We start from the raw sequence: 13,596 nt of genomic DNA on the forward strand, positions 1-13,596 counted from the left end.
TGTGGGTCAGATTTCTGTATTTAGACATATAGTTCTTTAAATGCAATTAAGTAGAACTCGTTTATATGTCAGGTTTTCCTCAGATCGGATGATTCACGTTGACATGAGGTACACAAAACCGGGAATAGCCATAAAAAAGCCACGGAGCCATAGAGAAAATGGGTGATAACCATAGGATATGATTGTCAACCTAAGGGAATCGTTCTTCTGCATTAGTGATATTTTATACCCATTTCCAACACAGCTGCAATAGCGAAAAAGTGGACAATACTACAACACTTCAACAATAAATTAAAAAAAATAAACCCCTTTTTGTCTCTAATTTGATTTTTGACCATGTATGTCAAAGTTGACTTACGCAGGAACTTTTAGGAAAAGAAAATCATGATGTAAAAGTTCTTGAAATGTTGGTAAACATACTGGGTGTCAGCATAAAAGTGACCAACTTGAACGGGTTCCAATGCACCGCCAGTATTTACACATAACACACATTGAACAAGAAATGACCCCTTGTGCCAACAAAGCTGAGTGGAGATATTTAAAATGCTGTTAAACTTGATAACAGGAGCACAGGATATTTCAACGCAATTTTTTTTTTTTCTACATTTTATGACAATTATGATCTTAAGTCAATCAAGAAAAAACTCAAGATACATGTATGAAAAACACAATGACCTAAAAAAAACATTTCTAAGAAGTATTGTGGCATTTGTTTTAAGGATTTGGTACGCCCCATTTTTTTTTTTTGTAAGATTTGGTTTCCCTGGTTTCCATACACCATGGTAGTTGGTGTACTGTCAAACAATAAACTGTTCTGTTTTCCCATATATCATTACCCAGAATAGAGTAAAAAAACAAACAATCTCACATGTTGGTGGTTTTTGTCCTCCTTGTGTGCCCTTTGTGCACAATCCTTTCCATCCTTTGTAACTTAGCTACTGTGTGGAACAATTTCCCTTGTGGATCAATAAAGTTTGTCTAAGTGTGTTCCTCATCTATTACAAAACGTACCAGTTTCAACCTGCTCTCAACTCCCCACCAAGTCACAAGTCGTTCTCCCCCAGCTTCATCGCACCTCTATGACATCATCACCGGTTGCCTCTGTACAGTAGTTATTTGCTAACTGACACAGTTCCACCACAAGTTGTTGTGCTTTTCAAAAAAAACTTTTGGCAACGTATTAACTTGTGCTATGCAATATAGACAAAATTATACCGTGTATCCCGAAATAAGTAATTTTCTTGATAACGTAATTTTAATGCCAATTTCACTGATCTTTACTCCTTCTGTTTATAAAATACATATATCACATATAAAAATGGCTGAACAATGAAAACAAATGTAAAAGGTAATTTTAGTACCAGCCCTTCTTTTCGACAGTGACTATTAGGTCATGTCAATACATACATTTAGAGATTGCATCTGTATGTGCTCAGTGTCTGCAGAACTGCTGGTCATAGACGGTGCCTTTAGACAACAAAGTTAGGCTCGTTAGGCTTTGTATTTTATTTTCATCTCTTTGTGCTTTTGAGGTTTTTTTCGTCACATTTTAACAGTTTGTTTACTGTTCTTTGTGTCGTGTCTTCAAGTGACTGGAAAGAATAGAAGTCTTAAAGTCGCAAACATAAATTTGTTTTTTTTAGCAGATTAGTCTATGTTGTTTGGTCCAAGTCTGACTTTTTAAATCCAAACAAAAAACATTTTTTTCCATCTTTTTGTCATCAATTCCTCTTTGGGTTTCGTTGGTTTTGCTTCCATTGTGGTCTCCGTCACGTTCCATCTACGTTTTTTCAAGTGTCGAAAAAAATGCTGCTGCAAAGTGGCATTGTTGTTGCAGTTATATTAGACGTTAGAATTACAAAATAAATCAAATAGTACGAGACATTTTTAGGTTGTACTATAATACATATTGTATTATCACACAAGACTACATGTAACCATAATCATTCTCTATAAAATGTGTTTTGTGTTCACAGTTTCGGGTGTCTATTTATAATTGAAAAAATTGATTTGGTCATAGGTATCATTTGATTTTTGTCTAATTACTAACGGACACTGATGTACCACTTAATATGCACAATCAAGGCATACAACTTATCATGACCTGTCCCTACAGGCAGGCCCGTTTCAAGGTAGTTGGGGGCCCTAAGCAAAGGAGGTACCTGGGGCACCCTTTGCCCTTAACCCCGCCTTCTCCCACAGCCCAAAATTGAAGAACATCTCACACTCATTTTTTTCAGTCTTAAATTATTTTTATTAAAACAGGATTGTTTTACATAAAAATGATTACATATGTATATCAATATGTGTACATTCTATCAAATGTGTAATTAACAATAATACAAAAGCCAGAGTAATATGAATAAATATAAATATGTATAAAAAAATATAATATAAAATGTGCAAATATTACTCATACAATATTTACAATTCACACTGAAAATAACTTTAGTTTCTTAAAAAGTAAAATGTGAACATACTTTTTCTATTTGAAGATACTTCAAAACTTCTGTTGAATTTAGCACTGGTAATTGGTATGTACTCAAACGGCGTTGATGTGGTGAATACAGACTGGGCTATGGTTTCTTCATCTTTGTCCTTCTCAGAAACTGGAGGGTAAGTTCATGACACTGTTGGGAAAATACAAAATAATTCAACAATGTTGCATGCATGTGAGTTCTTGAGTTCAACAGTTGAGCACTTGTTACATATATATATGCACAGGCCCTATATTTGAAAAAATAACATGTCCATAAGTGACTGTGAATGTGTAAAACAAAAGATGAAATATGTTTGTATGTATGTATCTATGTACTGTATGTATGTATGTATGTACATTGTACAATCTGTATACATGTAACATTTACTGTAATGTGTTAAAAAGGGCAATTACACTGTACTTTCATCACAACTGGTGTCAGAGACAACAAGTATGGGGGGCATAGGAATTTGAGCAAATCACCTGGCTAGTTTATATTTATTCATTTTTTTTTAATGGCTTTCAAATAAATCACAGCTTATCCTTACGTTCATTACACTGACTATGGAACTATGGGGTTAACAAAACACATTTTGCTGTTTTGGCGTGCATGATTGATATTAACATTAACAGTAGGCTTGAGGGGCGTTCATGCAGTGTCAAAGTGGCCATAAAGCCTCAAAGTAGAAGTCTTACCGGTCTTTTGCTATTTCTTCTCTTTCTTGTTCTTTTTCCTCCTCCACTTCTGGCTTCCTGAAGGGGTAAGTTTGTCTAATTTTTTAACCGTATTTTGACAGACAGTCAGCAAAAGTTCAAATTACATCGCGATAAGGGCCCCCCTGAGGGGGATTCTGACAATGTCGTTGACACTGTGCTATAGTGTCACTGCCATTAATTAATTACTAATATTCAGTGTCATTGCGCATATGAGACTTTTGGCTACTGGAAGGGGCTGCCGGTAGTGTCTTTAACCTCATTTCGATAGTGTCATTGTATTTTCCGTTGGTAGACTCACAAAGTTGTTGTTGCTGTTAAATTTTAATACATGACTAGTTGTTGTGACAGCACGGTGGAACAAAAGTTAGTGCATGTGCCTCACAACACGAAGTTGCCAAGTAGTCCTGAGTTTAATCCCAGGCTTTGGATTTTTCTGTGTGGAGTTTCCATGCTGTCCCCGTGACTGCGTGGGTTCCCTCCAGGTAATCCAGTTTCCTCCCACCTCCAAAAACATGCACCTGGGGATAGGTTGATTGGCAACACTTAATTGGCCCTAGTGTGTGAATGTGAGTGTGAATGTTGTTTGTCTATCTGTGTTGGCCTTGCGATGAGGTGGCGACTTGCCCAGGGTGTACCCCGCCTTCCGCCCGAATGCAGCTGAGATAGGCTACGGAACCCTCCGCGAACCCGAAAGGGACAAGCGGTAGAAAATGGATGGATGGACTAGTTGTTGTCAGGCCCTTTCAGCTGGGGGCCCTATGCAACTGCCGAGTTTGCCTGACGCCAGGTCATATCTTGTTTTGTGTTTGTTAAAGTTTTCCTAGTTTAAAGTCTATTTCTCTTTCAGCTCTTCTTCCTTTGTTTACGTTCTGGTTGCTAGGTGCACTGATCATGCAATCTAGTGTCTGTTTATTGATTAGTGTCCCTACCTGTTGCCGCAACTAATCACGCATTGTTATATACCCGTCTCGGCGTTCACTCGGCGCAAGGCCGTTGTTCGCCACATGGGACTGTTTACATCACTCACTATCCTTGTGTTTTGTACTTTTGACTATCATTTTGTTATGCAATAATAAGCTTTGCCATGGGCTGCCCGTGCGCTTCCGAGCAGCACAAGTTATTTTGTATTATACCTTGATATTGGATTAAAAGACTCTTAATTGCATGCTGTTTCTGCTGCTTACTGTCCTGCTGCATCCTGGGAACGTAGCCACCGCAACAATGTGACCCGGACACAAAAGAAAGTATTTTCAGTTCAAAGCATAGTGATTTTAGAATGTAAACATTAAATGTAGCAAAGCAAAACACAAAGTTTCTGAAAAAGAAATGAGGAAGGACACCAAAACTTAAAGGCCCTGCAAAGTCATTTTTTTTTGTAAGTGCTGCATTTTGTTTGACCTACCTTCTCCCTCGCAGCTAAATATGTCTGAATATAATGAGCCTGTCTCTACCAATGTTAGTCCCCACTGTACAGCAAATAAAACCCAACAAGCAGTTACTAACAACTGGATTTATGATAGTGGATTTCTTTAAGGCCCTAATGATTTTGCCAGACCTTAGGCAATGTAGACAGGCACTCTCGCACATGAGTGCGATCGTTGGAGTGATTCAGATAAGTGAAACTTTTGAGACATCATTAGCCCTTCAGATCAGATTCCAGCACATAGTGCACATTTCTATGCCAGAGCATTTAGCCAGTGATTTGAATAAGACTAGGCAACATGTAGGAGGCACATCGAGTCAGACTTGAGCTGGAGTTGCCGCTGGCCCTGATCTCACTACTTAGGTGGCTCAAGAAAGTCAGCATGCTACTCAAACCATTTTTTTCAACACTTTTAGTTCATCACTTATCGCAAACACTTGTAGGGAACTATACTTTTTTTTGCTGCATTGTAGCTTTAGACATGCAAAAGCAGCTTTAAGCACATACGGCGGCTACAATAAAATTTGAATGCTTCTTTTTGGTAGGAATTATGTCTATTTTTTAGATGTTTATGCATTTGTAATCTTCATACTGGTTTCCCATGGATAGCATTGGAATAATTCTGCAAGATCCATTAACTGCTGATCCCGAAAAGCTGGACATTACAAACACCGGATCTCAGCTCTGTTATTTTCCGTTTTTTCGACTATTTTTTGGAACCTTGGAGACATCATGCCTTGTCGGTGTGTTGTCGGATGGTGTAACAACAATAACCTGGGGGGATTCAAGTTGCACCACTGGCAAGAAATCTTCCGCCAGACCCCCATTGAATTTGCCCGAGTGTCCCCACATTTTACCGGCGATGCTAAGACAGACATGGCACAGATGTATGGATAACCTGCAGATGCATTAGCAACGATTAAGTCAACGAAATCACAAAGGTGAGTTTTGTTGATGTTGTTGACTTATGTGCTAATCAGACATATTTGGTCACGGCATGACTGCCAGCTAATCGGTGCTAACATGCTGCGCTAATCGATGCTCACATGCTATTTACACTACCTGTATGTACATTTGAATACTAGATACCCACATTTAATGCGAAACAAACACTTACCAATCGACGGATTTAAGTTGCTCCAGTGTCACAGGTTGTGAAAGTCCTGTTTGTTTGGTCCGCACATTTTACCGGCAATGCTAATAAGGCAGCCATGCTATGGGCCACTTCATTAGGTACACCCATGCTATGGCCGAATAGCGTCAATAGCTATTCGCTCAATAGCTTCAATTTCTTCTTCAATTTCGTTTTTGCTATCTGCCTCCATACTCCGACCATCTGTTTCAATTCATGCGTAATCTGTTGAATCGCTTGAGCCGCTGAAATCCGAGTCTGAATCCGAGCTAATGTCGCTATATCTTGCTCTGGTAACCGCCATGTTGTTTGTATTGGCAGCCCTGTATGACGTCACAGGGAAATGGACAGTCGCATCGCAAATAGCGAAAATCAAGAACTTTAAAGCTTTTTTTAGGGATATTGCGGGAGGTGTAAAATTTTGAAAAAAACTTCGAAAAATAAAACAAGCCACTGGGAACTGATTTTTATTGTTTATAACCCTTTTGAAACTGTGATAATGTTCCCCTTTAATGTCCAAACAACTTCCAATGAACATGAATGCATTTGCTTTCCTTGCCTGCTTTTTATTGAGAATAGTCTTAAATGGTACGTTTTCTATATAATGGTGCTACTTAAAATAACAACTGAAGTATCTTAAAAATTCAATCAGTGTAGTCATAAGTCAGGTCAGTCAAATATTTGTTACGTACAATTTTCAAACTACAGTAGTGTGAAAAATAATAGTATTCCCTTCGTGCCACTTGGATTTAAGCTTGTCCGAGCCCATATCTGTGGTCATAACTGATGTGGTTATACTAAGTTGCCAGCAATTGGTGATGTATGCTAGCAAGTTGTACTCTGTAATGCTTTGATCCAAAGATTAATACAACGCATTCACACAAGATATATGTATCTTATCACAATTTCATTGACAAACTGGAGTATTTTATATTCATAACAATAGTCAGAATCAAAATTTTAATTGAGTCGTAATTCGGTAGATGACTGCAATTTTTCAGAAGTCTTCCAGAGAATCCAGAAGAGTTGGGAGCTGTGCTGATGTGGTGTTTGACGAGAAGCAGCTTTCAGGAGACACCAAAAAAGTGTGCTACCCAAAGTCAATGCTGTATATTATTATTACAGTAAATTACTTTATAAAAGTACTGTAGTTGTTTGTCGTACTTTGTAGTAGTTTTTTTCCGATAAGGGTTTTAAAGGCCTACTGAAATGAGATTTTCTTATTTAAACGGGGATAGCAGGTCCATTCTATGTGTCATACTTGATCATTTCGCGATATTGCCATATTTTTGCTGAAAGGATTTAGTAGAGAACATCCAGGATAAAGTTCGCAACTTTAGGTGCAAAGAGACATGCCCTGCCTCTACCGGAAGTCGCAGACGATGACGTCACCCGTTTGGGGGCTCCTCACATATTCACATTGTTTTTAATGGGAGCCTCCAACAAAAAATGCTATTCAGAGCGAGAAAACGACAATTTCCCCATTAATTTGAGCGAGGATAAAAGATTTGTGTTTGAGGATATTGATAGCGGCGGACTAGAAAAAAACTAAGTAAAAAAAAAAAAATAACACGATTGCATTGGGACGGATTCCGATGTTTTTAGACACATTTTCTAGGTTAATTCCGGGAAATCCCTTATCTTTCTATTGTGTTGCTAGTGTTTTAGTGAGTTAAATAGTACCTGATATTCGGAAGGGTGTCTCCACGGGTGTCTTGACGCGCAGGGTCTCAGGGGAGCCGAGGGCAGCTATGGACGGCACAAGCTCAGCTTTTCTCCGGTAAGAACTGACTTTTTAATCACAATTTTCTCACCGAAACCTGCTGGTTGACATTTGGTAGGGATCCATGTTCTCTTGACCGCGCTCTGATCCATAGAAAAGTTTCACCTCCAGGAATTTTAAACAAGGAATCACCGTGTGTTTGTGTGGCTAAAGGCTAAAGCTTCCCAACTCCCTCTTTCTACTGTGACTTCTCCAATAATTGAACAAATTGCAAAAGATTCAGCAACACAGATCTTCAAAATACTGTATAATTAAGCCGTTAAAGCAGACAACTTTTAGCTGTGTGTGTGTGCAGCGCTCATACTTTCTAAAAACCTGTGACGTTCTTGCGTACACGTCATCATTACACGACGTTTCGAAGACGAAACTCCCGGGAAATTTACAATTGTAATTTAGTAAACTAAAAAGGCCGTATTGGCATGTGTTTCAATGTTAATATTTCATCATTGATGTATAAACTATCAGACTGCGTGGTGGGTAGTAGTGGGTTTCAGTAGGCCATTAAGCTGCCAAATTCGATCATCCATGAGTGAGATTGGTCAATACCAATACAGGTACCAATCACATGTATTAACTGTAAATGTTTCCTATTTTTATGGTAAGTGCTCGGGCTGAGCAAAATGGACCAAAACTGATATCTCAGTATTTTTAGGCCGAATGGTGATATACGATATATATTTTAATTTTAAACAAAATATGCAGAGTGTTTAAGATTGCATAAGTGTTTTATGGCTAGATAACCAGTGTGGAGAGTGCTTAGATTATTATTGTTGTAAGTAGTAACGTAACGTGTTGCTTATTCTTATAAATGAATCAGTAAGCTGTTACTATGTCAAAGCAGTTTTTGTTAATGTTGTTCATTAACGTTGGGTTATAGCCTCACGGTGGTGCACAGGGATAGATGGAGCTTTCACTCACTCAGTGCGTTAAAAGCTGCTGGCTGTTAAGTTTGAAACTACTCTTCAGCCACCCAGCCACTATACTGTTAGTCCGTACGAGCTATGGGGAGATGCATTTTCCAGCCAAGGAGTAACTAAACAACGAGACAATGGACAAGCAGCAGAGAGGTATAAATAATGGTAAATGGTTGTACTTGTATAGCGCTTTTCTACCCCTTTTTTAAGGGGAGCTCAAAGCACTTTGACAGTATTTCCACATTCACCCAATCACACACACATTCACAGACTGATGGCGGGAGCTGCCATGCAAGGCGCCAACCAGGACCCATCGGGAGCAAGGCCGAAGTGTCTTGCTCAAGGACACAACGGACGTGACTAGGATGCTAGAAGGTGGGGATTGAACCAGTAACCCTCAGATTGCTGGCACGGCCACTCTCCCAACTTCGCCACGCCGTCCCAGAGGAGCTATCGCAAGCTGCTGTGCTAACTCGCTTACAAGAAGTGAACAACACAAACAGATGAGATTAGTGATAAAGTCGCTGCAAGGAGAGATATAGTTTCCAAGCAAATTAGTTTATGTGTAAATAAAACTGTAGTCATTCACCAATAGCCAAATGCAGTCGGAGACCAAAGCATTGCATTACTCGGGTGTCGAGAAGTCGGCACAATGGGCGCCATATTCTTTTGAAAAGTTTGTTTTGTTGCATAATTGTGCGTCAGAGAAGCCTACGTAAACACGCATGGGGCGGAGTTTAGCCAAAGGAAATGACCTGTGCTGTGCCCGCCGTACGAAAGACACATCCAAAGATACCGGTATTGTCTCAAATATATATGTCTTTCTAAAATATTGCAGTATTAACAGTAATATCGGAATACCATTCAGCTCTAGTTAGTGATGCTGACAGAGTAACAATATCAACACAATATATAAAGTAGTTATTTATTCTCTTGTATTACATACAATTGTTTGAGCAAAACAATGTCAATAGTACACAATAGCTAAACAAAATTAAATCCCAATTTAAATCCTTTGGTTTCTGCCCTCAAAGTCTTCCTGTGTCCATCCAAGGAATTAATATCTACATTTGTATACATTAAAAAAAGCAGCAACAAAATTATTGAAAAAATAAAAATAGCTACCTAATACTCTTCTATCAATGGTATACTGATATTTTGTCTGGTATCAACACCACCATTTTATGGATCAATCACCCATCCTCTACGTGTTGTGTAGTGACTGCAACAGTTCTGACACACCAATATCCTCTCTCTAGACTCTTCATTAATTTACTTGGTAATTTCCTACTACTGCATACTTTCCGCTGTAATCTGGTTCCATCGACACTTTTGAAAGTTTACTAAGCATTTTCTTTTTGGTGTTGTTTCAAGCGAGCTTAGCAGTTAGCCTAGCTTTTAGCATTCCTGCTCCTGGCTTGCTGTTGGTTCGTAACATGTTTGGCCTCGTCCTGCAGAGATAATTATACTTAGAATCTAGAAAATGCACTAAGTAAACGCAAGTAGGTAACGTAGTACAAATAATCCGGATTAAGGCCTAAAATCATGCCTTTTCATGCCTTTTTTTAGATATTTTGTTAACTAACTAAATAACTAACTAACTAACTAACTAACTAACAGACAAACTAACAACAACGGCTACAAAACCTCCTGGTGGAAGTAATTAAACTCCGACGTCTAGGCACCACTGTAGATGTCTCTCATCCATCAGTATAATAAATCCTTCTAGGAGTCTCAATTCCCAACTAACTCTTCTCCCACGCGGTGTTCCCAAGGCAGAAGTGGAGGTGCTGATATAGACGCCTGCGCACTAATCTGATGTTAAGACAACTGCAAATTACTCATGACACTTCCTCTGATGACACTTTTCAACCGCTCCCTTGCTGAAAGGCATCCGTGGCACCGTGCGAGCGTCCGTCTAACACCTGCAACAATGAACCCCGGCCTGTGCATTCGCAGCCCCCGTTTCATGTCACAATGGCGCCACAGCCTCCTGCCGCCACCTGATTGACCCCTTTGAGCAGGTGCCAGATTTGATGCAATCACAGTCAATCTTCTTTAAACATTTCATTCTTTAAAGCAGAACAGCGGGCTCAAAATTTTGTCATTCAATCACCCGATCAGTGGCCGATAACACAATCAAGCCAATCCCGGCTTATCCCAGGGGATCCATTTCAGGACCGACAGCTGGGAGATGAGACCGGGGACCTACAGAAAGGTGCCAATCTCCGATTCTGAGCGCTCTTTGTCAGTCGCCTACAGTGCACCACGTCAACTAGGAGGTGATGTGTTAGGTAATTCTAAGGACAGTAAGAAATCTATCTTATGGTAAATTAAAGGTCTGACCCTCAAGGTAAAAATACAGTAACCTACCATAAGGGCAGAAATAGCCTCAGCAGATCATTGCTCATTTGAAATCAGGCATGCACCAAGACAAGAAGGATGTGAATGCTGCATAGTGCTCAATTCTTCAGCGACCATTTAAAAAGCTGTTGGAAATGTTGCTGGACCACTGGGCAAATAAAGGTCAAGGGGGGTATAAAATGTTTTTTCTAACTGGCCCTTTTCCCTCATGTGTCCCTCCAGCGCCACTAGCATATCCACATTCATAGCCAATTCATTTGTATTGCTCTGCCCTTCTCTCTGCTAGTCTAAGTCACTAACTACAAGTGACTGCAATGAGATTGAAGCCTCTGGCCAAATCGGCAAAGAGAGACACAAGCTCCATCATGGCTGGTCTGATCACTCCTTATAATCACTGGAAACAGACAATATCTCCAAACTGATTAGGTCAGTTGAGGCAGCAGGAAAAAACAATCACAGAACGTCAGCTGATGATGGACACAGCATCATTGGCGAGGCTTGTGGTCACTGTGAGCTACCATGTAAATGGCATGCAAATGTGCACCTGCACCAGCTGAGGAAGTGGGATGAAGGACTGTGGCCTTTTGATTAGCTTCCTTTCCCTCTTTTAAAGTGCATTTTTCTGCATTATTCATCCGTGTCCTCTGTTTCAGCGCATGAACATGACACAGGCTCGACTGTCGCTCTCCTTCTAGCGCCCGTCACTTTAATCCGTTTAAGTGCACATTCAAGAACTATTTTGTCAATCAGACAGAAGGAATAAAATTGATGGTTGCAATTTCAAAGAATAATGCCAATAAAGCGATATAGTTCTGTTGAGCTCGCCACACAGTGACTATGCACACAGTGACTTTATAGTAGCCCAAACAGTGAAACTTACAAATGAATTTTCACATACTGAAGTGCTGTCTACTGACAAAATGTGTGCTAATTCAAACGTTTTTCATTCCTTTCTCTCTCATAAAATATAATTGCTATTTTCTCTCCATTCCTTTCCGTAAAGCCTCAGGACAGTAGATAATAGTACGTCCATCTTTTTGGTAGCATTGCATTGTGATGGTATGCTAACAGAAGGGTAACAAAAATGGAAACAGATCATTTGGAGACATTGGCACACGCACGCATGTTCCGCTCTTGTCTGCTTTACAGTGGGAACATTTTTTGCAAGCCTTACCATTGTATGTTTCAGTTTTCGGCCCAAATTCCACCCAGAAATCTGCCTGTGTTTTTCTATAATGTATGCGTTATCCTATGGCCAAACATTGCACAAAACAAACTATTTTGTTTGCCTGCTTACCATGTTGCAGATTCAAGTGCCTAATTAAAAAATCTCACGCAATTGTAACTATGTCTATTTTTTTTATTATTATGTTCAAGTGCAAAATATCCCACCTTGGGACCAAAGAAAGCTGTGGGTTCTAGTGTTTTGATTAAAAACAAATGATCACTGTCTTTGCCAACAATTCATCAATAAAGGTAAAAGTGATGCATCAATTTAATATAGACTTGGGGAAATTACGGCCCGTTGGCCGTTTGCGGCCTGTTAAGATTTTCATTCCGGCCAACCAGACGTCTTCAAATCATTTTTCTAAATTAAACCATCGAAGCCGGAGCCGCCACTACAATGTGCACTGCATTTTTCTAATTACCGTAAATCTTAAACTATAGAGGGTTTTCCACTGGTTGCAATCTGCGCTTTTGAATGATATACAGGTTATTACGGTAATCTATGTCACAGCCGCTCCAAGCAGATGAAGCAAGAAGCAAAGTTGGCTGAGTTTGTTTACAGCAGCCAGCCTGAGATGGGAGTGTCAGGGAGAGATACAGAAGCAGATTTCTACAACATTTATTCTGCAGAAAAAGTGTTATAATATAGATTATATCCGCGACCCTGAAAGGGACAAGCGGTAAAAAATGGATGGATGGATGGATGGATGGATGGATGGATAGATTAGTGGGTGTTTTTTTTTTGTCCTTTGTTGTCATGATTCGCTATGTTGCATTCCTCTTCGTTGTAATAGATCAATCTCGACTCTCGAGACAGTCATCTGGGAAGTAAAGAGGACAGGCGTTTCTATGTTCTTAATATTCAGTGTTTTATCGTTCATATTTATTATTACAATTCCCACATTCTTTATTTTCATGTACATTCTTTTATTCAGCTAAAAAGGCTGTGCAATTCCATTCAGTTTTTCAAGGTGGTCTGTCATATTTTTAGCTTTATATCTGTCATATTGTGAGTGTTTGTGTTGAGTTATTATTTTTTTCCTTTTCTAAGGCATTTTCGGAATTTCTTTCACCAATACTGAAAAACCTTCACATGTTTGAATTGTTCCTCAAAAATGAAAATCAAGCACACATACATCAATATGTGGGACACTTTTCACAGCTAAAATACAGTCAAAAAAACATTAGACAAAGACAAACTCACAATGTCATGTTAAAAATCAGAAATAAAGAATACGACCTGTGAATATTCCATCCATTTTCTACAAACACTGGCAAATTTTAAAGAGCAATGTGGACCCTAAATACAAAAATAATTGTCCAGGTCTGATTTTATACATAATTTATACTCATATGTATTCAGCAAAGTTTTCAGCACATAAAACTAAAATTAGTCTTTACTACATGTGTTTTTGGTGCCTGCAACTACTTGATTGAGTTTATATAATTTCTTAAAGGACCAATTGCTTTGGTTTTTGTACGATTTGGACTTATTCTGACCTTTTGGAACAGAAAACTGAGGTATCAATGTATAACTTCATTTTACACAAAAAAAAA

The 13,596-nt window shown here is 39.1% G+C and overlaps 1 protein-coding gene across 2 annotated transcripts in view; it reads right to left on the reverse strand.

Moving 5' to 3' along the window:
- Window positions 1–2,142: 2,142 nt before the first annotated feature.
- Window positions 2,143–13,596, reverse strand: part of LOC133551262 (RNA-binding protein Musashi homolog 2-like) — a 230,429-nt gene continuing 218,975 nt past the window's right edge. The window contains exons 6-7 of one of the 2 annotated variants that reach the window (XM_061897778.1): window positions 3,176–3,232; window positions 2,143–2,630 (exon numbers count right to left, since the gene is read on the reverse strand). In XM_061897778.1, coding sequence (XP_061753762.1) covers window positions 2,577–2,630; window positions 3,176–3,232 — 111 coding nt within the window. In that variant the 3' untranslated portion in view covers window positions 2,143–2,576. The remainder of the gene's footprint in view (window positions 2,631–3,175; window positions 3,233–13,596) is intronic. The other variant, XM_061897777.1, reaches the window with a different exon arrangement.

The sequence above is a fragment of the Nerophis ophidion genome, linkage group LG04 (assembly GCF_033978795.1).
Source record: "Nerophis ophidion isolate RoL-2023_Sa linkage group LG04, RoL_Noph_v1.0, whole genome shotgun sequence".
Classification (NCBI taxonomy): Eukaryota; Metazoa; Chordata; class Actinopteri; order Syngnathiformes; family Syngnathidae; genus Nerophis; species Nerophis ophidion.